We start from the raw sequence: 27,323 nt of genomic DNA, 5'->3' as shown, positions 1-27,323 counted from the left end.
TGAGACGTTTCATTGTGATGGGTGGGTGGGTGGTGGGATTTAAGGCAGCATTTGATGAGTTTGTGATCTGACATCCCTGACACTGTCATCTAGGTTTGCTATGTCAAGCCCTGATGTTCATACTATCCGCTCGCTTGAGGTGTTTTTGAGAAATGCGAAAGAGAGTAAATTCTCAAAATGGGATATGGAAACACACTTTTCGAAACAACTGTGACGTAGCGAACTTTGAACACACAGGACTGACAGTCTTTCCGATTTCCGCATAACGACCGGCCATAGCAACCCTGCCGACATCAACGTGTAACGTCATCACCCTATTCCGCCACAACCACTTGATGGAAACGCACCTGATTCGAATTACTTTTTTGCGAACTTTCTAAAGATTCGCATCACCTTTTAGATGGAAACGCAGCTAATGGCGGCAAGTCGAATCCACTCACGGTAGCTCCTGTTGGCCGGCATTAAATAACGATTTTGGGGAGAAGAAAATGACGACTCAGAGTCCACAGGGCCGGACAGCTCAGGCTTGGACAAGCTCCACTGACTGCTACTGCATGACTGCGGCTGCGGTTCTGAAAGACAAATCAATAGAATTTGCAAATTGCGTTTAATATTTTCTTGTTTTCTGAAAAATACTGAAATGTAACATCTGACTTCCTCGGATACTACTTAAACAATATGTGTCAGTGTGTGTTAACATGTGCAACAGCGTTCAGCTGTGCAAAAATATTTTTTTATTTTCTAATCTTTTCTAACTTAAACACGCAGTTCATTTCCTTTCCTAGCTCCTCTTGTTTATGTTGTTAGCTTAGCCATGTCATGTCACGTTGTCAACAAAGGATAAATGGAGCAGAACATAGTGGGTCATATGTCCGATGCTTTTTGGAAACCTTTTCTTCATAAAACGTGCCAGACAGATTTTGTATACATTTTATTCCTTAGTAATTAGCTACATGGGTATGCCGTATATCAGAACCTTTCATTACCGGCACTCAAGAGAGAAAAAATAGTGCGTCCTCATTGTACCCAGGACCTCTGAAAATGCACTTCCGAATGCGTCTCTGTCCCCAGCACATTTCAAACCAAACTGACGCCCATGGCTGTAGGCTACTTAATGTTCTTAAGTGATGGTAAAAAACCCGAAAGACGACAGTTCAAACCGTACTTGGAGCGGCGTTTCTGGGCAAGATCGGGTCAAAAATGATTAACCAGCTGATCAACTGTATATATCATCTGATCGCGCGCCTGTAATCTAAACAGAGAGGCGTGGCGGAGTTACGTAGCCATGACAACTGTTTATTAAAATAACGGGAACGTGGATGCAAAACATTCCGAAAACTATATGAAAACGATAGTGTGGACGGAGATCATTTTCATTGCGGAAGCGCGTTTTTACATTTAGCCGGGTTAGTGTGGATGGGGCCTGGATTTCAATTTGCCTGGTTGCAAAGGCTGTGGAACATCTGCCAGATACTACAGAAAATGCCAACTTTTCATCGGATTGCTCCGGACTGGCCATTTCTGCTGCTTCATCGAATCGGTTGGGTGTGTGCGTTTGCGTGTGTGTGTGGCGCGCGTGTCCTGGCTTGTGTGTAAAAACACTGGCTCCATTGGCTACCATGAAACATGACTCTGCCTTAGCCAATCATAATCGCTTATGTCGTTGTTAACCCACCCGGTCTCCTGGCTAGCAGTTTGTGTTTGGAGCCAGGGGTGCGTTCGGATTAAGCAGTTTATTCAATCAATTCATAGTAACGCACTGCATTTTTCGTACAGTAACGGTAACTGCGTTGTAACGACGGAAATAGTAATTAGTTAGATTACCCCGCTACTGAAAAAATAACGGGTTACGTAACGCAGTTCTTTTAAACGCCATTATTAACAACACTAGGTGCGTGTTTCCATCCCCCTGATTTTATGCGTACTTTGAAGTATCGAATCAGTAAACGGTGATGGAAACACCAAAATTCGCATAAAAATCCTCTAATTTGCAAAAAGGTTTATCCGCTCGCTTGAGGTGGTTTTTGAGAAATGCGAAAGAGAGTAAATTCGCAAAATAGGAGATGGAAACACACTTTTCGAAACAACTGTGACGTAGCGAACTTTGAACACACAGGACTGACAGTCTTTACGATTTCCGCATAACGACCGGCCATAGCAACCCTGCCGACATCAACGTGTAACGTCATCACCCTATTCCGCCACAACCACTTGATGGAAACGCACCTGATTCGAATTACTTTTTTGCGAACTTTCTAAAGATTCGCATCACCTTTTAGATGGAAACGCAGCTAATGGCGGCAAGTCGAATCCACTCACGGTAGCTCCAGTTGGCCGGCATTAAATAACGATTTTGGGGAGAAGAAAATGACGACTCAGAATCCACAGGGCCGGACAGCTCAGGCTTGGACAAGCTCCACTGACTGCTACTGCATGACTGCGGCTGCGGTTCTGAAAGACAAATCAATAGAATTTGCAAATTGCGTTTAATATTTTCTTGTTTTCTGAAAAATACTGAAATGTAACATCTGACTTCCTCGGATACTACTTAAACAATATGTGTCAGTGTGTGTTAACATGTGCAACAGCGTTCAGCTGTGCAAAAATATTTTTTTATTTTCTAATCTTTTCTAACTTAAACACGCAGTTCATTTCCTTTCCTAGCTCCTCTTGTTTATGTTGTTAGCTTAGCCATGTCATGTCACGTTGTCAACAAAGGATAAATGGAGCAGAACATAGTGGGTCATATGTCCGATGCTTTTTGGAAACCTTTTCTTCATAAAACGTGCCAGACAGATTTTGTATACATTTTATTCCTTAGTAATTAGCTACATGGGTATGCCGTATATCAGAACCTTTCATTACCGGCACTCAAGAGAGAAAAAATAGTGCGTCCTCATTGTACCCAGGACCTCTGAAAATGCACTTCCGAATGCGTCTCTGTCCCCAGCACATTTCAAACCAAACTGACGCCCATGGCTGTAGGCTACTTAATGTTCTTAAGTGATGGTAAAAAACCCGAAAGACGACAGTTCAAACCGTACTTGGAGCGGCGTTTCTGGGCAAGATCGGGTCAAAAATGATTAACCAGCTGATCAACTGTATATATCATCTGATCGCGCGCCTGTAATCTAAACAGAGAGGCGTGGCGGAGTTACGTAGCCATGACAACTGTTTATTAAAATAACGGGAACGTGGATGCAAAACATTCCGAAAACTATATGAAAACGATAGTGTGGACGGAGATCATTTTCATTGCGGAAGCGCGTTTTTACATTTAGCCGGGTTAGTGTGGATGGGGCCTGGATTTCAATTTGCCTGGTTGCAAAGGCTGTGGAACATCTGCCAGATACTACAGAAAATGCCAACTTTTCATCGGATTGCTCCGGACTGGCCATTTCTGCTGCTTCATCGAATCGGTTGGGTGTGTGCGTTTGCGTGTGGCGCGCGTGTCCTGGCTTGTGTGTAAAAACACTGGCTCCATTGGCTACCATGAAACATGACTCTGCCTTAGCCAATCATAATCGCTTATGTCGTTGTTAACCCACCCGGTCTCCTGGCTAGCAGTTTGTGTTTGGAGCCAGGGGTGCGTTCGGATTAAGCAGTTTATTCAATCAATTCATAGTAACGCACTGCATTTTTCGTACAGTAACGGTAACTGCGTTGTAACGACGGAAATAGTAATTAGTTAGATTACCCCGCTACTGAAAAAATAACGGGTTACGTAACGCAGTTCTTTTAAACGCCATTATTAACAACACTAGGTGCGTGTTTCCATCCCCCTGATTTTATGCGTACTTTGAAGTATCGAATCAGTAAACGGTGATGGAAACACCAAAATTCGCATAAAAATCCTCTAATTTGCAAAAAGGTTTATCCGCTCGCTTGAGGTGGTTTTTGAGAAATGCGAAAGAGAGTAAATTCGCAAAATAGGAGATGGAAACACACTTTTCGAAACAACTGTGACGTAGCGAACTTTGAACACACAGGACTGACAGTCTTTACGATTTCCGCATAACGACCGGCCATAGCAACCCTGCCGACATCAACGTGTAACGTCATCACCCTATTCCGCCACAACCACTTGATGGAAACGCACCTGATTCGAATTACTTTTTTGCGAACTTTCTAAAGATTCGCATCACCTTTTAGATGGAAACGCAGCTAATGGCGGCAAGTCGAATCCACTCACGGTAGCTCCTGTTGGCCGGCATTAAATAACGATTTTGGGGAGAAGAAAATGACGACTCAGAGTCCACAGGGCCGGACAGCTCAGGCTTGGACAAGCTCCACTGACTGCTACTGCATGACTGCGGCTGCGGTTCTGAAAGACAAATCAATAGAATTTGCAAATTGCGTTTAATATTTTCTTGTTTTCTGAAAAATACTGAAATGTAACATCTGACTTCCTCGGATACTACTTAAACAATATGTGTCAGTGTGTGTTAACATGTGCAACAGCGTTCAGCTGTGCAAAAATATTCTTTTATTTTCTAATCTTTTCTAACTTAAACACGCAGTTCATTTCCTTTCCTAGCTCCTCTTGTTTATGTTGTTAGCTTAGCCATGTCATGTCACGTTGTCAACAAAGGATAAATGGAGCAGAACATAGTGGGTCATATGTCCGATGCTTTTTGGAAACCTTTTCTTCATAAAACGTGCCAGACAGATTTTGTATACATTTTATTCCTTAGTAATTAGCTACATGGGTATGCCGTATATCAGAACCTTTCATTACCGGCACTCAAGAGAGAAAAAATAGTGCGTCCTCATTGTACCCAGGACCTCTGAAAATGCACTTCCGAATGCGTCTCTGTCCCCAGCACATTTCAAACCAAACTGACGCCCATGGCTGTAGGCTACTTAATGTTCTTAAGTGATGGTAAAAAACCCGAAAGACGACAGTTCAAACCGTACTTGGAGCGGCGTTTCTGGGCAAGAGCGGGTCAAAAATGATTAACCAGCTGATCAACTGTATATATCATCTGATCGCGCGCCTGTAATCTAAACAGAGAGGCGTGGCGGAGTTACGTAGCCATGACAACTGTTTATTAAAATAACGGGAACGTGGATGCAAAACATTCCGAAAACTATATGAAAACGATAGTGTGGACGGAGATCATTTTCATTGCGGAAGCGCGTTTTTACATTTAGCCGGGTTAGTGTGGATGGGGCCTGGATTTCAATTTGCCTGGTTGCAAAGGCTGTGGAACATCTGCCAGATACTACAGAAAATGCCAACTTTTCATCGGATTGCTCCGGACTGGCCATTTCTGCTGCTTCATCGAATCGGTTGGGTGTGTGCGTTTGCGTGTGTGTGTGGCGCGCGTGTCCTGGCTTGTGTGTAAAAACACTGGCTCCATTGGCTACCATGAAACATGACTCTGCCTTAGCCAATCATAATCGCTTATGTCGTTGTTAACCCACCCGGTCTCCTGGCTAGCAGTTTGTGTTTGGAGCCAGGGGTGCGTTCGGATTAAGCAGTTTATTCAATCAATTCATAGTAACGCACTGCATTTTTCGTACAGTAACGGTAACTGCGTTGTAACGACGGAAATAGTAATTAGTTAGATTACCCCGCTACTGAAAAAATAACGGGTTACGTAACGCAGTTCTTTTAAACGCCATTATTAACAACACTAGGTGCGTGTTTCCATCCCCCTGATTTTATGCGTACTTTGAAGTATCGAATCAGTAAACGGTGATGGAAACACCAAAATTCGCATAAAAATCCTCTAATTTGCAAAAAGGTTTATCCGCTCGCTTGAGGTGGTTTTTGAGAAATGCGAAAGAGAGTAAATTCGCAAAATAGGAGATGGAAACACACTTTTCGAAACAACTGTGACGTAGCGAACTTTGAACACACAGGACTGACAGTCTTTACGATTTCCGCATAACGACCGGCCATAGCAACCCTGCCGACATCAACGTGTAACGTCATCACCCTATTCCGCCACAACCACTTGATGGAAACGCACCTAATTCGAATAACTTTTTTGCAAACTGCTGTTGTGTAGTGTGAATCACAGTACATTTGTTTGTCACGAGTGCCAAAGTACTCTATTTTGGCTAAATTTATTAAAAAATTAATTAATTTGGCACAAATTTTCCGCGTTGCTGATCCACACACAAATCCCTTCAGATCCACACACAACTTTCAGTTTTCCGTACTTGTATAATTCTTTTTTTTTGTACTTGAAAGATTTTAGTTTGTACTTGGAGGATATTTTTTTGTAATTAAAGAAATATGTTTCCTTATATGTGTAAAACATACTGTATTTGTTTCTGAAGCATGATGTATTTGTTTGATAGGTACATTTCTTACTTGCAAAACAAAATGCATTAGTTTGTGAATGACGTTTTGTATTTGCAAACCAGTGTGTGTGTGTGTGTGTGAATCGTTGTGCGTGAGTATAACATGTTTTTTGTGTGTGGGGGGTTTTGGCATGATTCTAACTCCATACAAGTTCCCCTATGCATTCACTATCTAGTCTATCTACTAGTGAGTAAGTGACAGACAGACAGACAGACAGACAGACAGACAGACAGACAGACAGTGGTCGGTGGAGCTCTAGTGTGGGTTTAACGCACATGTATATTGTACAGTATATTGTACTCAAGGCCGCCTAATGCACGGGCTTACCTAGGCTGAGGTGCCAGGGCCTCTGCCGGTCGGGGGGCCTATAATGTACTGCAGAAAAAAAAACAATGGAAATATTATTATTATTTTATTTTTTTAATACTGGATCATTGATAGGTCCCCCGATCGGCGTAGGCCCAAGACAATGTGACTTTTTGTTTTGGGCTTCCAAAGATCAGAGGCCTATCAAGAGCCAATAAAAAAGGGGGCCACTAGCTGGGCCCAGTGGCCACTTGACACCGCCAGTTGCCCCCCCCCCCCCCCTCTCAGGGGGCCTACGAACACTCTCAGCCCCAGGGCCCAAGGGCAGTTGTACTGTACTGTAAATATACACATGTATATATACAGTACATTGTACTGCACTGTATATTATACAGGCTAACAGACTGCATTTTCACACACACACACACACACACACACACACACACACACACACACACACACACACACACACACACACACCCCACTACTTACTGCCAAGAATTATGTCTGATCAAGTGTTCTGCAGTTTGTGGAGGATCAAATAAAATCTCTAAGTGGATGGACTCTTACCTGGTCTCTAACTGGACTGCTGGGGGGGGGGGGGGGGGGGGGGGGGGGTTGAGGGTACAGACACTAACCACTTAGAAGGGTGTTTTTCATAATTTTCAATAAGGCATTTAGCAATAGCTAAATCACAAAGCATTTACAATGTCGTCAAAATAAGTTTAAGCTTTCAACGAATCCGTTTCACTTTGTTATCACCAGATTAAGATGACGTGTGACCAATTTCTTTTGTTAAACTAATTAGAAATAAATAGTTTGAATTCATATTCAGAAATATACTTCAGTCATGCGTATGATACATGTTCAAACAAGCCATAGATTTAGAATTTGTATCCCAGAATCCTAAAAGATATTCCAGAGAGCCGCAAAGCTCCAGACTAACTGCAGCCCATTGATGGATTTAGCAGATTCCCCCACAAGGGGGGCATTCGAATTGTCCAGAAGGGATGAGATGAGGACATTGATGAACAGGTGATGGATTTTGTTCCCGAGGTTGAAGAAGTTAAGAAGTTCTTGGTGTGGTTCTGTGGGATAGTTTTCTGTCCAGTATCACTCCCAGGTTGCAGACTGCACTGGAGTGGAGGACACCAACACCGTCCTAGCTTTGACACATAAGCTTTATCTAGGCTGACCAATATGTGTACAAGGGGGGGGGGGGGGGGGGTCTCAAACGCAAGGGGTTTGAGCAAACCATATTGACATTGATTCTTAATGCGGTTGGAATAGTGGCAGTTCAGTGCATTTTTAAAGTCCTGTTGGTGCTGCTCAACCATCTGTGTATGAATCGTCAGACCACTTCTCTTATATTGACGCTCCAGACGGTTGCCTGCCACTTTCAGTGAGCGGCGCTCCTTGTTAAAGCAGGGAGAGGATCTGGAAAAAGGAGACTGTGGGATTCTTCAGGGGGGCCACACCATCCTATACAGACTCAAGAGCAGAGTTGTAGTTGGTGACGGAGTCAGAAGAAGACTGGAGAAGATTTGTTAGATCTGGGTTTATGGACTTCAGGTTTCTAAATTGTATGAGACGTTTCATTGTGATGGGTGGGTGGGTGGTGGGATTTAAGGCAGCATTTGATGAGTTTGTGATCTGACATCCCTGACACTGTCATCTAGGTTTGCTATGTCAAGCCCTGATGTTCATACTATCCGCTCGCTTGAGGTGTTTTTTGAGAAATGCGAAAGATAGTAAATTCGCAAAATGGGATATGGAAACACACTTTTCGAAACAACTGTGACGTAGCGAACTTTGAACACACAGGACTGACAGTCTTTCCGATTTCCGCATAACGACCGGCCATAGCAACCCTGCCGAAATCAACGTGTAACGTCATCACCCTATTCCGCTACAACCAGTTGATGGAAACGCACCTTATTCAAATTACTTTTTTGCGAACTTTCTAAAGATTCGCATCACCTTTTAGATGGAAACGCAGCTAATGGCGGCAAGTCGAATCCACTCAAGGTAGCTCCTGTTGGCCGGCATTAAATAAAGGTTTTGGGGAGAAAAAAAGGTCGCCCTGGCGGCCTTAAACTGGCTCAACAGCGCCACCTGCTGTTGTGTAGTGTGAATCACAGTACAGTTGTTTGTCACGTGACTTTTGGCACTAATTTTCCGCCTTGCTGATCCACACACAAATGCCTTCAGATCCACACACAACTTTCAGTTTTCCGTACTTGTATAATTCTTTTTTTGAACTTGAAAGATTTTAGTTTTCTACTTGGAGGTTTTTTTTTTGTAATTGAAGAAATATGTTTCCTTGTATGTGTAAAACATACAGTATTTGTTTCTGAAGCATGATGTATTTGTTTGATAGGTACATTTCTTATTTGCAAAACAAAATGCATCAGTTTGTGAATGACGTTTTGTATTTGCAAACCACACTGAGTGTGTGTGTGTGTGTGTGTGTGTGTGTGTGTGTGTGTGTGTGTGTGTGTGTGTGTGTGTGTGTGTGTGTGTGTGTGTGTGTGAATCGTTGTGCGTGAGTAAAACACGTTTTGTGTGTTTGTGAATCGTTGTGCATGAGTATAACACGTTTTGTGTGTGTGGGGGGTTTTGGCATGATTCTAACTCCATACAAGTTCCCCTATGCGTTCACTATCTAGTCTATCTACTAGTGAGTGACGGACGGACGGACGGACGGACGGACAGACAGACAGACAGTGGTCAGTGGAGCTCTAGTGTGGGTTTAACGCACGTGTATATTGTACAGTATATTGTACTCAAGGCCGCCTGTAAGATCCCCTCTCAGGGGGCCTACGAACACTCTCAGCCCCAGGGCCCAAGGGCAGTTAATGCAGGCCTGATTGTACTGTACTGTACATATACACATGTATATATACAGTATATTGTACTGCACTGTATATTATACAGGCCAACAGACTGTATTTTCGCACACACACACGCACACACACACACACACAAATACACACACACACACACACACACACACACACACACACACACACACACACACTATTTACTGCCAAGAACTATGTCTGATCAAGTGTTCTGCAGTATGTGGAGGATCAAATAAAACCTCTAAGTAAATGGACTCTTACCTGGTAACCTGTGTCCTGACTCTAACTGGACTGCTGGGGGGGGGGGGGGTAGAAATCTAATAAGTAAAGAACTAGGTTGAGGGCAGAGATGCTGACGACTTAGAAGGGTGTTTTTTTTCAATAAGGCATTTAGCAATAGCTAAATCACAGCAATTACATTATGGTCAAAATAAGTTTAAGCATTCAATGAATCCGTTTCACTTTGTTATCACCAGATTAAGATAATGTGTGACCAATTTCTTTTGGTAAACTATTTAGAAATAAATAGTTTCAATTCATGTACATAAATATACTTCAGTCCAATTTACATGTTCGAACAAGCCATAGATTTAGAATTTGTATCCCAGAATCCTAAAAGGTATTCCAGAGAGCCACACACCTTTGACCTCTTTTAAAAAAGGAATTATGTATTGATAAATTATGTCTCAATGAATGTATAAGGGAAGTACTATGATATAGAGGGTTATGCAGTTCGACTTATTACTGTATAGGAGACTTCAACTCACCCAGCGTCCAGTCACTAGCCGGCATTTTGAGGGGCGGAGACGAGGACAGCTCACCAGGACGGCTCTCCTGTCCGCTACTGCTTGACGGCTTCTTCTTAACAGGTTTAGATTGATTCTGTACAAGTCCTGAAAGACAAATCAAGAGAATATGCAAATGGATTTCATTTATTTTTCTACCTTCTACTACAATACAGAAATAAAAAAAAATTGAATAACAGTTGGCCTCATGATACTCTGGCAGGCAGCATTCCTGGTTCAGTGAACCAGGATATATTTCTTTAACCCCCAGTGAAATACTTCTGTTATCAGATCACCTCGTCATTGAGACTCAAAGCTCCACGGAAGAGTGACACTGCTCACCTTCATCATCTTCATCAATGTCAGCACTGGCGCCCGGAAAAAAGGACAAAACTAGAAGCAGGCATGAATACGGGTCAGGGGTGAAAAAGGTGAGAAGGATATTATCCCTCTAGGGGGGTCCAATAGGGTCTAAATATCTTGCAAAACGTGAATCTTATAGTGTGGCCAGTCTTCCGACAGTGTGACATGTTAAATCGTGGTGGAATATCTGAGATTCGTGTTGTCTGAACGGTACACACCGCTGGGTGACGGGTGGAAGACAGACTACGGAGAAGAGCGTCGCTAGCAATTGAAAACATCCGGGGCTGTAGCCCAGAAGAGTCCTTTAAAAACGGGGGTTTGGGGGTTTCTCCCCCGAGGAAATTTGAAAATCGGGCTGATGAACATGCAATTGTCACGTAGTTTGAGAAGTAAAGGAAAGAGAAATCGTCATGTCTGACTCACGTCGGGGCAGGCCTACTGAATAGGTTAATGTTTACGTTATGGATAGGAAAGTGCACCACATACAGCAGCCAAAATGAGACATTAGAAAAGCCTGTAGCCAAATAAACACTCATGCGCCTAGATGTCAAGTGGACCGGGTTGAATTCACTGCGGGTCTCCTGAATCAGTGCAAACTAGAGCAGCACTAAACAGCAATATCGACATGATGGGCTTTGCATAGAGAATCAAATTTGCATCATTTTGCAAGTAATGATTCTAAATTTGCCCATTAATGTACAAGTCAGAATTTTTGCGATTTTCACTGGCTACAATATTGCATCTGTCAGTTGTCAAATGTGCTGAACAAAATGTTAAACTTCAATAATTGTTCCTAGTCAACTTAAATAGTGCATTTATTTAAGCTCTCAACAGCATAACCATACAGCTTCGCCACATCGGCGGGAAAACACGGCACACGCAAAGTACATCCATGGAATCAGCCGTTCAAAGCCAGTCTGCATGAATCGTATGACAACTGGATGGCAGGGGATGCGGAATAGGAATAAACAGCAGGGGAGAACATGAGAGCCCCAGCACGCCGCATAGTAGCCTGGGTGCTTTAAGCGTGGAACAAGCTGGATACCGAGTGGGTGAAAAACTATGTGTGTGTGTGTGTTTGTGTGTCACTCTGTTCGAGCCTGCATGAGAGTTCAATGTTGTCATTAGCTGTTACGTCTTTCTGACCAATCGCAGTTCAAGGCCGACCTGGGCTGTACCACTTCGGGAGGGGGCGCTCAGTTACTCCCCTGTAGACAAAATCGAATTGGTTGCGACGTTGACCCGGCGCCCCCCGATTACGTTAACGGGCCACAGGGAATTCTCCCAACTCTCCCGATTACCACTCTGCGTGTGCGTGCGTGCGTGCCTGTGTGTGTGTGTGCAGGCGTTATTCAACTGCCTGGTAAACATGTAGGCCTACGGTAATATTCATACTGGTTTAAATAATGCATTTGATAGTAGGCTATTTCCCATCGTTGCTGAGCAAGAGTTTTGTTCGAAAGTTCAGTGATAGAAAACAAATAATAGCCCGGGCTATTGACGTTTTACGGTACCACTGTCATGCACCTACCCGATGTCAAGTGGACCGGGTTGAATTCACTGCGGGTCTCTCTTATATCCATCTTACCAAAGATATTTTGGTACTGTCCTTCTCAACACTCTCTGATCTCACTAAAAGGCTGGCAGCACGAAACAGCAATATCGACGAGATGCGCTATGCATAGAGAAGAAAGAATACCGACGTTGAATTTGCAACATTTTGCAACAAATTATTCTAATACTGTCCATACACGGCAGAATTTTGCGGTTTTCACTCGCAACATCTGTGGCTGCTGGTAATTCAATCACAAAGAAGAAGAAGTAAACTCTACGGGGCTATTTTCAGCATTATGTTTTTTTTACGGCACAGCGATCCGGGGATATTCCCAAAAGATCCGGGGCTATAGCCTCGAATGCCCAGGTCTAACAACGCGTCGCATTCAAAGTTCTCCGTCGGGATGTCGGATGCGCATTGCAATTCTCCGCCCGATCGATCTTATATGTTGACAACAAAATATTTGTAAATAGTTTTGTAAATAAACTTCCAAAGCTTTTAAAAATCCTATTTGGTATTTTATTGGTCCTGTGCAAAGTAAACAACGTACAAAGTAAATAAGGTCCAAAGTCAAACCGAGTAGCAGAAATGATTTTGTTAGAGGACCAATCACAGCCCTTACCGTCTCTGTTGCGACGACTGATAGTTAAAAATATTGGATGCGCACGTAAACTACGGAGAGGTTCTCCGACAGGCTCTCCGTGTCTAAGTACAGCACTTTACGGAGGACTATAAACTGGCCGGCCTCTGAACCTACCCCCCCCCCCCCCCCCCCCACAATATTTTTTCATCGAATCTACACGATTCATGGAGGTCACCTATTTTGGTTTCAAAACGGCGAATTTCGCCGAAAGGTGAGTGATTTTCATGCCTGCGGAGGGTCAGAGGGAGGGGTTGAGAAGCCTGGAGGTATGTAGCGTGAGAGAAGAACCAGAAGAACCACAACTCTTACCAGAATCAGAACCGTCCTCCTCTTCATACCTGTCCCTCAAAGACATTCTTGCTATGGCTTCGGTGAGACTCATCCCTGTGAAAGGGGGATCCATCAAATTCTGAAAGGTCTGAAAGCACCTCCTCAACCAATCACGGGGAGTTTAGTTGAGACCTCAAACCATTGCTTATTTCCATATATATACATACCTATATGACACCTTTCCAATCTTGATAGTAAATCCTCAACAACAAGAAATTTTTCAGTTAGCAGTGATTGTTTTAGTTTAGTTAATAGTTTCTGGAAGTCATTTTTGTTACTTATAATAATAATAAATATAGCTGCGAGCAGCAATGTGGGTGTCAAGCATAATGGGACTCGGTAGGCTAATTCTGCCGGATGGACGTAATCGGCCAGGGGGCTACATGACGACCATCTCGGAAATCGGCAATACCGACAGCCGGTGGGATGAGTAAATGGGAAAAGGACCCCACCTAGAGGTAAGGGCGCAATACAGTCTGCCTGACAGAACAAATGTCACAAATACATAGGGGTATTCGGAACAATATCCCTAAAAGAGACACAATGTAAACAAGCATCCGTTCTGGAGGTGGTTCGTGAAGCATCTAATCCAGTGGGAATTGCAGTTTATATTGTAGGTGGGCGGAATGGTAAATATTGTTATTGTTGCATTATACATTAAGTACCGCTTGTCGCCACACGAGTGCAGTGTCTACCCATTAATGAGCGCCGTCAAGTTTGATTGGCTGTCACGGCCAAACGGTTTTGAATTTGAGATAGCTGTTTGATACAATTGTTCAGCTTGGTCTGAAGATCATATATGCCAAGTTCCATGAAGATTGAACATAATTTGTGGCCTGTGGAAATGTAAAACTGATTTTTGACAACTTTCAACATGGTGGCCAAGTTCTGATGTTGCCATGAGAAATAATTTATAAGCTATATGGGGAGGTCTGACAGTATCATCAGACATTGAAAATAAGTTTGAAATGTACTCATGTGAAGAGAGAGGAGTTAAAACACGTCTTCATTAATTATAGCGCCCCCTAGAAATCAATGGTCACCAAATTCATTGAGTGTCACCTTTTTGAGGCCATGGGTCTATGTATCAAGTTTGGTCATGATATGTCAAAGGGCTGCGGAGATATTGGCGTGTTTCCGGTTTGGCGGCATCGCGGCCGAATATCATTGGCTGTCGCGGATATTTCTCTTCCAGGGGTGCTTCGAAGCAACTTTGTTGCTTGACACCCAATAAGAATTCATACATAAACAATAGGTTGTCTCGCAACATAGTTGCTTGGCACCCAATAATAACAACTAGGACTGCAAGCAGCCCCCGAGGTATTCACAGCCCGCCCACCGCCAACCCCAGCGACCGCCTTATCAAGGGATTCACGTCATGATCCTAGACGCAACTATGCCTCCGATAGGGGCGGGGCTTTCTTCAGCACTGGCTCTTATGTTAGTCCCCAAATCAAACGTCACACACACACACACACACACACAACACACACACACACACACACACACACACACACACACACACACACACACACACACACACACACACACGCACGCACGCACGTGGTGGGGTTATAAATCTAAGAATGACCTAAGAAGAAACATTTTATTCAGCCAATTTAAAAAGGTATTTACGACATGATACTTCAAAAACAACTTTTCATCCCAGGCTTTGCGTGCCCAGTCCCCCCCACACACACACAATTACGCCCGTGTGTGTGTGTGTGTGTTTGTGTGTGTGTGTGTGTGTGTGTGTGTGTGTGTGTGTGTGTGTGTGTGTGTGTGTGTGTGTGTGTGTGTGTTGGTGAAGTACGTTACCTGCCAATAAAAAACGAGTCCAGACCGGTAGGTCCTCCAGGTCCTCCAGACCTCTCAGCAGGTCCTGAGCTGTGGCCTCTCCTGGTGGTCTTCGGCGCCTCCACAGCAACAACATCTTCTGCTTCTGCATGGCCACAGGTCTATGTTCTGCCTTGATGTTGTCTAGATCTTTGGTCTTCAGCCCCAGGTGGAGTGCCGCCTGCTCCCATTCCTGTCCCAGTGTTTCGGCCACCTCCATGAGCTGCTTATAAGACAGATCCTGCCCTGCAGAGCGGGTTTTCTTGTCTCTGGCTATAAAAAGGACAAAGACAATCCACACACAGGCAGGTCAAGTTCCACCTATCTAGAGGATGTACCACTCAACCAAAATGTAGATATTACCACTTTAGAAATGGGTGTGAGGGGTTATGGTGAGGCTAAAAACCTGAACCAAACTATAAAAGGTATCCTATCATTAACACCAATGAGCCAAGGCACACAGCAGCACTAAGTAAAACACCTACCTCTTGAAAAAAGCCTCTTTAGCTCTACTTCCGCCTTGATGTCCCCAGCAGGAGAAGGGATCAGACCCAGGGTTGAGTATAAGTGCTTGTCCCTCATCTTCATACAATAGATCATTATCTGACTTGCTCTCTCCCCTTTACCGATCACCATGTCAATCAGACGCCGTGCTTGGTCTGCTCTGAACCTCTGCTCCACCATCACAGAGTCCTTGTCCTCAGTACTGAACACCTTCTGCTGCCAAAGATCATCCAGGAGACCTTTGATAACTGGGTATGAAACTCTCTGAATGAATTCAGAACGGACCCTTCGAACCTCACCTGGAAGAGAAATCAAAAGGCAATATAAAATGACGGACAAACACCATATTGGAGGAAGGGTGTTCAACACATTGTTCTGAATTGTTAACCTTTGTTAATATTAAACCGTTTGTCGTACCACCTTGTTCCCCTAAACGTATCTCATCAATAAGATGTTTGTTTGATAGACTTGGTATACTCAAAATATGCCACATTAAGTCCACTTTTCCACAAGAATGAGTAGTTCCTCGTTATATAGTTAGACTCAGTCAAGTGAGATAGGGTCGGTGAGGTGTTCTGTCTTGGGCCAGCTCGGTCAAACGTTGTCCGTTGTCTGTGCTCTTGATGTACCCTTTATCAACAATGTTTGGAGGCCTACTATTTTGCCCACTGTTTTAAGTACAGGTACGTAGGTATGTACTGCTATGCATTTATAAGGTGTAAAACCAATCTGTACATAGACCATACAGCAAAAGTACTTAATATTATAGTCTTACACCAACTGTAGTAGGCTGGGCTACAACTGTGATTGTTTGTTAATAATTCTAAAAACCCACCGACAGGCATAGCCTGCAGCAAAATGGCAAAAGACATTGGGATGGATATGCAAAGTTTCAGTATGACAGAGGAAATCTATTTGTCAGTGGTGTTTCACAAAGAGCTAGAGTCAACAGTAAAGCTTTATTTTCGATGAATTGGATGTTAAAGAGACCAAGTTGAATGAATTTGAGAGGGGGAGATTCTGTTTGGGCGGGCTCGCTCAGGGTGTGAATCCGGAGGGGCAGGGGGAGAAGGACGCGTGGCCATTCACCACATTGTTTTTGGTTGCGAACGTGACCTTGTCCGTCAAGGATTACTGAAAGCAGTTTGCTTATTTGTTTCATTTTATATACTCACATTATTCCTGCACTTTTGAGGGTGTATCTTCATTGTTAAAGTAGTTATTCTCGCTAGCTTATGCTGTTTAATACTCGATGAAAATGGTGAGGCTGGATATTTCAGACTTGAGCATTGAACTCCCGTAGGCTCCCGTTCCCTAGTCTGCCATTCAGGCATCGAACACAGTCTGATTTTACCACTTACAACAGATCTGCTTTTTACCCAATTTATTTAACTTATTTGCTGCTGAGTGTCATTTGCACTATTCTATCTTGTTGTGATATGTATTTGTATGCTTCATTGTAATGTTATTCAACATGTTGTTTGTACGTTTGTTCAATGGAAAGCCGAACAAAAATCCACCAAAGTAGATAATGAAGTAAATCCTTTGTCTGAAAACAGTACATTGAAAAGTTATGGTGTAGCCTACTGATGGTCTCATTAGTAAAGCCCCCACAAGCAGCAACATGTTTAGATCCCCTTCCACCATGTTGTAGGAGGCTTCTGAAGGATGGGCAGGGTTGATCATACCATCAATATATCAAACTTACTGTATTCATTACATATCAGTTATGTTATTGTTGTTATATGATATACTTTCTATCTGGTGAGCAAACCATGACATAGAGGGTTATGCAGGTAAACTAAATACTCCTAAAACTCTTCAGAGACTTCAACTCACCAAGCTCAGAGTCGGCCATGCTCTCAATTCCGCTGGTATTGCCCCCCAGCTAGTTTTTGTGTGATTGTTTGATGATAGCATTTTATTATGTTTTAAATTTGATATATTTAAGTTGAATGTTGCAGGACAAAATATGATGCATGAGGGTTTTATTATAGACGTGTTGGAGCTATTCAGTTATAAGATTTAATTATAAAACATTTATTTAGTTTGTTTGCTTAATATATAAATTTGCTTAAATAATATGATTATTTTATATTTATTTGCTTGTTTGTATTATAAATTAAAGTCAATTGAAATGATGGGCCAGCTGTGGCGCACCGGGTGTCTGACCTATACATAGAGGTAGAAGGGAATAGGTAAGACAGGCACTGGGAAGGGTCATGGTTCTTTACCAGCTGTACCAGAGAGACCAAGGAGATGAGGCGGCAGGTTCCCAGTCAGGCACATTTATTTTGTTTGCTTGTAACACCGGAAAATAAACCATCAGAAACCCCAAAATCCGACCGAACACTTGACTCTTAACCCACACTGCGTAAGATTCGTCCCCCTGGTGCCTCAGTGGCTATTTTCAATACGTTGCTTAGTTTGATTTCTTTATATTCCAGTTATTGTTTTATTGAGGAGGACAAATCGCCACTACAGAGTTCCATGTTTTTTTTAACCTATGAATTTTAGATTGCATCAGAGGCCAGGAGGGTTTTTAGTAGTACAGCCAGTTAAGACTGTACTTCATTGTGATACTTTTACATCATCACTTCTTTTGTAGTATGAAATTACAGTGTGTTCCCTGTTTCTTTTGTCATCTAGAACCACACACACACACACGCACACACACACACAGAAACACACACAGACACACACACACACACACACACACACACACACATATGTTTGCTGATTTCAAATATAGCGTAAGTAGCGTAAGCGGCCATTTAATTGTGATTGACAGGTGTCGTGAGACGCCCCCATTTGGGCTAATTTCATTTAGCCCAAGCACAGTAGCGTAAGCTTCCATTGACGTTTGATTGACAGGTGCCCTGACACCCCCACTTCATATGCTTCCAATTTGGGCTAAATTAGTTTAGCCCAAAGGCTGACCTAGCACCGTAGCTACAGTACAGTGACCTTCGACTAATCACAGCACAGTAGCGCAAGTGCAGTATGGCGTATGGGTAGTATGTGTTTTTGAACGTTTTTATCATAATTTATTTATTTAAATAAATGAATAAACTTTAAATGTATCCATGAAATTTAGTTGTTTCTGTCACACAAATGAATTAAATGCTGATTCATCTATGTAACATTTTATCATTACGCAGTGCATTACGGACCGCACTGCTTTTACTGTCAGGAGTGCGGTCAGAATATGGCCGGTAATAGTGCATTTGTAAGCGGGTCAACAATGTTTCGTATCGAAACATTAAAAAAGCATAATGTCTAAATAACCCAACATGGCGTGACAAGTGTAGAGAAAGTGGCCCCTCTCCCAGCTGAATTTCAGCGACAGGCAGTAACAATAAGGTTGTCTAAGGAATCGGAAATGATCTAATTTAATGATAATTTCCAAAGAGGAGTTGCCATTCACCAAATTTAAATCCGAAATTATTCTCATGAAGAAAAATGGATTAAACGTCAACCCGACGTATAGCAATGAGATGGCATGTGCACAATTCATTGCAGTTCATTGCACAATTCATTACTGCAGAGATGCAGCTGTCTCTTAAAGCAAAAGACAGCTGCGGACGTCGGAAACGCCACATAGGCCTACATGTCCTTCATGATTGACGGCGACACAGACGTCTACCAAAGAGTGTGTGATCGTCTACAGCCGCATTTTGCGCAAAGGGAGACCGGTCAACATTTTAATTGTGCAATACTTTAAGCACGAAAAAAAAATTATTTTGCTTAATGGTTTAGTTCGAAATGTTCAATTTCAGCTCAGTGAAGCACTTTAAACACCTTATTTTTCTTTTTATTTATAATTGTGCTTCAAATAAAGACAGCCATTTCTCTACACCTTATCCTTGTTTAAAAATCATTCACATTATATGAAAGTTATGAACAGAGATATAAAGGTGACCTCATGGCGTCTGGAGCCCTGTGAAGCAGTGGCGGCGCCAGGGGGGGGCTAGGGGGTGCTAGAGCATCCCCTAGATTGGCCATAGCACCCCCATAGCACCCCCAAGAAAATAATGGTTTATTTATTATTGTTATTTAATTTCATTCTGAGTTCTTAATAAAATGTATTGCGTGATAATAATATTTTAATCACAAAAGAAAATAACAGATTGAAATAAACAGATTGTTCACGTAGCACGACACAGACACGTTGCGTGCGTGAACGTGATTGTTCAATGAGTAGTAGGCTAAGTAACAGTAATCCTGGCGATCGTCAATTTTAAGTCAAGCGTTCACAAAATCACGAAAATGGATCGGTATTTGATCCGAAAAATTCCTCGAGTTGAAGAAGACGTTCAAGAGGAAGAAAAAATGCAAGAGGTAGTGGATTCTGATTCTGATGTAGAAGAAGAGGAACGTCCTGGTCCAAGTCAACCCTTCACCTCTACTGAGGGCACTGCTAGCCATGATGCTAGCACCCTGGGTGACTTAAGCATGAACGCCCAGGATGGTCCGAAAATACCAATATTAAAAATACTGTTTGGTTTCATTCATGTTTTGATTGTGACCTAAAATAATATACTCTTTTTGAAAGCATTTCTGACTCTTTGCCTGTTTAAGTTAATTCTATCTGACATTCTAATCTGCCGTCTTTAGTTAGAAGTGTATTGAACTTGGTATGTTTAGTTTAATTTGTCGCTCATGGTAGTGGTGACCTGGTAGTCATCTGGCGCAAACTTTAATCCACACACTGAAGTAAGTGAAGTATTTGGGATTACGTTATCTATAACATGCTGCATCCATTTTGACCGTCGGAGATGAACGCGGCTTTGTGCGCGTCCGTCAGAAGTAGCCTGACAATAATAATACGATCGATTTGAATGGCGCTTTTTATGTACCCCAAAGACCCGTTAGAGAGCAAACGTGTAAACATGTGACGATATGGTGGGGAGGTGTTGTAGTAGAGAAAAATGAGACTCATATGCTATCACCCTAATTTCATAGCACCCTCAGTAAAACGCCGAGCATCCCCATAGCACCACCAGAAAAAAATCTCTGGCGCCGCCACTGCTGTGAAGTATTGATAATGTAATGCATTCGTTAGCCCACCCACCCAAAATCACCACCAGCCGTCACTGGACAGGTGAGATAATTAAGATGAGGGAGGACAATCAGAGATGCAAAAAACGTAAGGACAGGGAGTGAAGTAATCAACGTAGAGGGTGAGACCCGAACCCTGACCCAATTTAATGCATCAGGTCAAATTTGAGATTCCGTGTTCAGGACCATGATTCAAAAGATTAATTTGAGTGACTATTTCACTTTTATGTTAAATTTAACTCACCCATGTTTTCTTCTCCACTCTCCTTTTCGAGTGACGGAGGTGAGGACGGCTTCCCAGACCCACTCCCGGTCTCCCCCTTCATATATTCACTTCCAAATCCTGAAAAATTGTAAATATATATTTATTTATTTTAATACGACATTTCTCTATGAAGCTCCTCTACAAAGTTCTACAACTTAACATCTGAAGCCCACAGATTGAGACCTTGAAGTCAACGGGTGAGCAGATAATGAGTCAATGGAGGAGTCATAATACTGGAGTGATGCCTTCATTATGGAAAGGATCCCAACAGAGAAATAAAACTTGTTTCTTTACCTTTCTTCATCAAGTGATAACATAGATCACTATGTTAAGGATCATATAAGACAAATCACCACGTTTGAAAACAAAAAGGTGGTTTTAGGTTCACTGGCTCAAAGTATACAACACACAAAGTATTGTGGCGACTCCTACCCCCCGGGGAGTCTGGGTATTCAGAATGTTTGGGGAAGAGGGGTTTTGGATAACTTGTTCTGTTATTAGGTTATGTGGGGTTAACGGGTTTGGGGTCTTTATTGTTTGTGTGTTAATTGTGATGTGAAGTGTGATCGGGACCATTAGTGAGAGTGTTGTGTGTGTTGGTCAGGTGTGCCGTGTTTTCTGTTATGTGGTGGTGTTAAATAAAGGCAGCTCTCGTAGTCGTGCGGTGTATCGGGCACGAGAGTTGCGTCATCGCTTAACCTGGGCTCCCGTCTCGTCCTTCCCGCACTGCTCGCCACAGTATAGTGTTGTGGAGTTGGACAAGTCACGAAACAGAGATCAGTGTGAAAGTGAGTGAACTTCGGATACCACAGACAGTGAGGAGATAAACATAAAATATATCGATAATGTATGTAATTTATCTAATACACTCAAAAAAACAACTCATTGGATGAACTCAATTAAATTGTGGGCAGGATTTCCATCCAATAAATATATGTTACCCCAACCTAAAACAAGTCCATCGATTCAATACAATGTATTTGAGTTCATCTACCAATTTTTTTTTAAGTTGGTCCAGCTGAAACTAAATTCATCTATCTAATGAAATTAGATTGAGTTACCACTGCATATGTGTAACAAAGAGAGGTAAACAAAAGTTATTATATTAAAGTAGTTAAAATAAATTGTGTTTGTTCAACCTAAAAATATATGGTTCATTGGAAATGAATTATTCAAAAATCCCCCCCTCCCATTCTACCCCCTACCCCAATATAACATACATGAGACATTAGCTGTTTGAGGTTATTTTATTACAGGGTTCCTACAGATTTGTTCAAGTCAAATTCAAGTCTTTTTAAGTCCCTTTTAAGACCACTTATATAAAAATTAATACCTATTTCACGGCCTATTTCACAGACCTACCGACAACGTTTGTTCAAAATTTGTTCATTTATTTCAACAAATGTGAAAATGTGGACTGTAAAGCATTATGGAATGATGGAATATTGCAGCATAGTGGTGAGTACTTACGCCAACAGCACAGACTCCTGAACAATAAACAATGAAAATCAACTCAACAATAAATAAAATTATGATCACACAGTCAACTCCTAAGTTCTGCACTCTTAGCAGCGATCTCTTTATCAAGGAGAGCCAGTTCTGCCAACTTCTCCTTATGGCCTCTCCGCAGGATGTTTGACCTGGTGATCAGGCAAGCCATCTTGCTCCCTGCCTTCGCTTCAGCCTCCTCAGCCATCTTGTCCGCATCCCTAGCCAGACCCTCAGATACCTCCTGTACACGTCTCCTCTTAACCTTCAGCTCCTCAAGACAGTCCTCTGCTTCCCTCCTCTTGAGAGCCTGGTCTTTTGCCTCCCTGTTCCTTCTTTTGGTCTCCAGATGGGTACGATACCTTGTCCTTGCCCTTGCTACACTTTCCAGTAGCGGTTTACTGAGTGGAACCTGGGTATCGGGTTGGGGAAAGAGAACCCGATTCAGTGACAAACTCAAGAGACCAACTATGTTGATTCTATCAACTTTTAAGTCAACAGCATATTACTACTCCAGACAGGAGTCATCTTACCTTGGTAACACCTCCATGTTGTATGATGTAGTCACACACCAGTCTCCGTGTGACCACAGTATCCTCCGCCAAGTTATCAGACTCCACCTCTTTATTGATTGAGAATCCACGCTCAACTGTAGCTTGACCGTGGGAGAGGATGAGCAGCTTCTTGCAGAAGGCCCACAGCTCGGGATAAGGCTCCATGGCGCTGCTCAGGAAGATGTCCAGCCTCTTCTGCATGGGTTGAAAGGAGAGGAAGTCCTCACTCCGGCTCTCCAAGGACAGGAGACTGTCAAACTGCTGCAGTATGACATCCCCTACGACAAAACAAATGAGAAAATAGAGAAAAACATTGATAAATCTTTGGGCATTACCAGCTAATTAGATTGAGGATAAATTCATGTGTAGCCTATAATTTGCCTTATTCTTACCCGAAGAAGTATCAGTAAGCTGTTTGTCCTGGAGAAACCTTTGAACCAGCCCTTTCATGTGATTCCTGCCTCTTTCTGGTTCTCTATACATTACTGACGGATCCAGGCACACCATCTGCATAACAGTCAGATACTTGAGGGGGCTCTTGTCCTGCACTTTCTTGATCATGTTACTCAGTCCCTGCATGCACTCTCTATTGAACTCGAGCACCCTGAGCTCTGCACCTTTGATTCTCTAGAGAGAGAAATTAGCCATGAATATAGAACATGTCTTCAATGACACCTGGTTCACCCTAACCATTTGTAAAATTATCTTTTGAAAACATCACACTACCTAAAGGACTGACTCTGCACCTAGACCAATGCTGATGCCTTGTGGGCTGAGCCAGATGGTCTTGTCTGTGACATCCAGTTTGGTCAGCTGCAGGGCAGTGATATCGTGTAGTACTTTTATGAAGCGTCTGAGTAGACTCTGTCAACAGACAAACACAAAAATGTCTGGTGCGGCACATTAATCACCAACATCAAATTATCTTATGATGATGCACAATGTAGCCACTATTTTTTACACATCCTAACCACAAACCCCATTTTGTCGTAATGGATCAATTGAGCCCAATCAGTGGTTATAACGTTAAGTAAATTGTAACCATCATCAACTCGGTCAGGTCCTTGGGGAGGAATGGGAGCACAGGCTCATCCGTCTGATATTTTTTCAGGAAGGAATTGAAGGTCCTGGCAATTGCTGCGTAGAACTGCAATTTGGCCAAGACGAGTGGATCCTTTATGGCTGCTGCAACTGTGTCATATGATGCTGAGAAAAAGACATACAGACAGTCAGACATTTCAACTTAGCCATGTATTACAAAAACTATGACAAGGCCACACCACCACCAGGGTTAGGCCACAGTCACAGACCTATTCATATCATTTAAGAAGGGCCTACCTGTTCCAGGGTTCGGGAGTCTCTTTGTTTTCACAGCTTCCATGTACAGGAGAAATGATGGCCAGACTGCCAGGGCTCTCTCCACAACCGGAAGGTTTTCTACCCAACGATGGGCACAGAAAGATAGAGGGAACACACTGGACTTGGTTACGGTGATGTAATCCTCTCTCTTGGCAGGCGTATTGTGAAACAATGTGTGCATTGCTCTCAGCAATTTGTCCAGCTGCCATACAGTGAACCCACACTTGAAGGAGTTGTGTAGCGTGTGTAGGCCACAGCTCCCCACACAAACGAGCTGAAGACCTAAAGGTTTCAATGCAAACTTGATATTAGAAACCAAATTAGAACTTTTAAATTGTTTATTCAATGTTAAGTGCACTACAAATAAAATACATTTTTATAATTACTAATGGATCAGAAACACACTCACCCACACTCACCCACACACACAGTAATAGCATTATAAACTCCTCACCTCCGTACTGCTCAGCTTGATCTTTCTGGAAAAGGTCGAAGAGTTTCCAATTCACATTGGGCCCATCCATTGAAATAGACACCAAGTTCCTGAGGTTCAGTTTGTCCATACATTCCTGAAAAAAGGGCTGCATTTCATTACTCAAAATAAGAGGACTAGGTGAGCATCACAAATTGTTAGACACACACACACACACACACACACACACACACACACACACACACACACACACACACACACACACACACACACACACACACACACAAAATGTTGACTATTGGTCCTTTCTCGGGTATTGGCTAACACAATGGCTGGCTATGTGCATGCACAAACCTGTCCTTAAAAAAACGTTTGTTTTCAGAAATGTGCAACTCACCGAGTTGTTGTGTACGTTGATGTTCCAAATCAAGTATCGTAGCGAAATACAGTTTCTGTCATGTTTTATTGCACATGTATCGCATTTTATAAATCCCATTGATTCCGGTTGGAAGAATCATTGCCCGGTAGAAACTGTATTTCGCTACGATACTTGATTTGGAACAACGAACGAACACCACTAACCACTCGGTGAGTTGCACATTTCTGAAAACTTCGGTGTCAACTGAGACCAACCAGAAATGGGGCTCAATGTTCAAAATACCGGAATTGTAATAAAATTGCTCTGCAGTGAAAAAACGAGCAGATTCTCACCTAGCCTAACGGAAAGTAGACTATACGTTAAACCGTTATATTCCTGCAGAGGTAACTCGTTTTATTTTCCCTCTAAGCCATGTGCTGACTGACACTGAGCATGTCCGGCATGACTCCGCAACGTTCGCGCCCATTATTCAGGATACATAAATTGGCCTTAAAGCTTTAAATCAATGAGAGCCCCTTGTAAACAAGTAAATCTATCACAAAAAAAAAAATCATCATTACAAGACAGCGTGCTTATGTCGGTTCCCGCGTGATTGAGCGCTTCTTTACTACTATATTAAGCTAGCTCAAAACTGAAATGAGGCCTCACACAGCCACTGCCTGCCAACTCAACCTTTAAAAAACCATGTGAAATTCTTCTGTTCTTTACATTATCACGGCAACTTTACAGATGCCAATTTATAGAACAGCATGCAATAGCTCCCACTTTGGGACTATTGAAAAGAATGCAAACTTACCGAGAGTAAGTTGAAGTCGCTCGCTGCAGGCAGAAGATGAACAAAACGGCGCGCTGCTTCAGGGCATGGAAAGAGGGGCGTGGTCACCTCACGTGCGCATACTTCCGTCATTGACCTCAATCTTTTTGGGTTGAACGGATAGGTCAGCAGCGTCAGCGGAGACGATTAATACATTTTAAGTTGTACGAGTTAAACTATTTTGGTTTTTATTTGAATTAATATATATTTCATTAGACCAATAGAATATTAATTTGTCACATCTAAGAAGTGCTTGAATCATTTTTATGAGTGTATCTGTATCCAATCCACTATTATTATATTATCATATTTTGTATTATATTATATACTATATTATATCATCATATTTTCATACTGTTCATAGATACCGTACTGTCCATCTATGCTGCTCATACCTCGTCAACTTTTTTGCTGCTGTATCCTCTTCTTGACCGTTTACACTACTCTTGCACTATCCCATATTATTTAAATATATGGGATAGTCATATCCCATATATTTAATATATGGGATACAATCACTCCGGTTCCCCCCCCCCCCCCCGTCAACAACCTGGCGCAGGGGGGCCCATCAGTACCTATAGTATAGGGGCCCAGGATTTGGTGCTACGGCCCTGATTGCACTACATGAAAATCATTTTGAAACTGCACCTTAACCGCTCTTTTGCACTTGTCTCTGTACTCTGTACTCTGCACAGAGTACAGAGTAGGTACTCTGACAATAAAGTTGAATCTGAATCTAAACATGATCTACATGACTAACATCAGTAGTCTACAGAACACAAGGACAGTGGATCTGAACTCAGTCCACATTTAGTAATGTTCAATAGTGCGGACCGACCACTACAGTAGGCCCTACAACTAAACTCTGACCACAATAATCGATCGCAATACTTCTGAAAACAAAGCCGCATATCGCAGCGTACATATAGGGTAACGTTACACCAACATGCACAAAAATACAAAAGTTACTTTAAGACATCTCTGCTTACCTGCCATATTTTCGCCTTTCGACTTCACGTAGGCCTACGCTACGTGAAGTCGTTCCGATGCAATATGAACCAATATCAATCTACTTTCGTTTTTACGTCAAACTTCCTCTTTCCTGCAGCGGCGGGGTGAGCGGCTCCTTCCCGTGACGTCATTCCCCGTCTGTTGCAGAGCGCTTCTCTTGCGGCTCTGCTGTCTCGGCGCTCGAGGTCTCTGCACTTCAAATGAGACTGGGGGTCGCTGTTTTTACACACACACACACACACACACACACACACACACACACACACACACACACACACACACACACACACACACACACACAATCTGTTTGTGGTTGGGACCATGTTATTCTGATAACCCCATGGGACTGGTGTCAGGACTGAATGTCACTCACTCAAAGCTCCATTTAGAAATCTTCGTTGGGGTAACCTTCTCATACTCAGGACTCAGTAAAAAACAGAAGCAAACAACAATAAAG

The 27,323-nt window shown here is 42.6% G+C and overlaps 3 protein-coding genes across 3 annotated transcripts in view; all 3 read right to left on the bottom strand.

Annotated features, from left to right (window-relative positions):
• Positions 1-4,322, bottom strand: part of LOC115560654 (uncharacterized) — a 198,380-nt gene extending 194,058 nt beyond the window's left edge. The window contains exons 1-3 of the mRNA XM_030380068.1: positions 4,193-4,322; positions 2,320-2,451; positions 441-572 (exon numbers count right to left, since the gene is read on the bottom strand). Of these exons, the coding sequence (XP_030235928.1) occupies positions 441-572; positions 2,320-2,451; positions 4,193-4,214 (286 nt within the window). The 5' untranslated portion in view covers positions 4,215-4,322. The remainder of the gene's footprint in view (positions 1-440; positions 573-2,319; positions 2,452-4,192) is intronic.
• Positions 4,323-7,735: 3,413 nt separating this feature from the next.
• On the bottom strand, positions 7,736-27,162 carry LOC115561050 (uncharacterized). The gene is made up of 6 exons (XM_030380837.1): positions 26,845-27,162; positions 20,808-20,906; positions 15,484-15,801; positions 14,981-15,271; positions 10,254-10,379; positions 7,736-7,758 (listed from the first exon to the last, which is right to left on the bottom strand). The coding sequence occupies exons 1-6, from the start codon at positions 26,849-26,851 to the stop codon at positions 7,736-7,738; spliced, it is 864 nt and encodes a 287-aa protein (XP_030236697.1). The 5' UTR covers positions 26,852-27,162.
• LOC115560710 (uncharacterized) lies at positions 22,062-24,850 on the bottom strand. Its single transcript, XM_030380230.1, has 6 exons — positions 24,684-24,850; positions 24,209-24,511; positions 23,913-24,076; positions 23,263-23,734; positions 22,850-23,148; positions 22,062-22,728 (listed from the first exon to the last, which is right to left on the bottom strand). Exons 4-6 carry the CDS (start codon positions 23,447-23,449, stop codon positions 22,372-22,374), a joined length of 843 nt encoding a protein of 280 aa, XP_030236090.1. The 5' UTR covers positions 23,450-23,734; positions 23,913-24,076; positions 24,209-24,511; positions 24,684-24,850; the 3' UTR covers positions 22,062-22,371.
• Positions 27,163-27,323: the final 161 nt, after the last annotated feature.

Source organism: Gadus morhua, chromosome 16 (assembly GCF_902167405.1).
Source record: "Gadus morhua chromosome 16, gadMor3.0, whole genome shotgun sequence".
Taxonomy (NCBI): domain Eukaryota; kingdom Metazoa; phylum Chordata; class Actinopteri; order Gadiformes; family Gadidae; genus Gadus; species Gadus morhua.
The sequence above is the reverse complement of the archived record's forward strand: the minus strand, read 5'-3'. Positions and strand labels throughout refer to the sequence as shown.

Excerpts from the sequence above, each read along its gene's own strand:
- LOC115561050 (XM_030380837.1), bottom strand. Across the intron at positions 15,802-20,807 it reads GAGTGGAGAAGAAAACATGG|GTGAGGTTCGAAGGGTCCGT; the intron begins GTGAGTTAAATT and ends TTTCTCTTCCAG. Across the intron at positions 10,380-14,980 it reads GACTCGTTTTTTATTGGCAG|GACTTGTACAGAATCAATCT; the intron begins GTAACGTACTTC and ends TTTGTCTTTCAG.
- LOC115560710 (XM_030380230.1), bottom strand. The coding sequence starts at position 23,449 with ATGCAGGGACTGAGTAACATGATCAAGAAAGTGCAGGACAAGAGCCCC. Across the intron at positions 23,149-23,262 it reads GCTTACTGATACTTCTTCGG|GGGATGTCATACTGCAGCAG; the intron begins GTAAGAATAAGG and ends GTTTTGTCGTAG. Across the intron at positions 22,729-22,849 it reads AACATGGAGGTGTTACCAAG|GTTCCACTCAGTAAACCGCT; the intron begins GTAAGATGACTC and ends CCCGATACCCAG.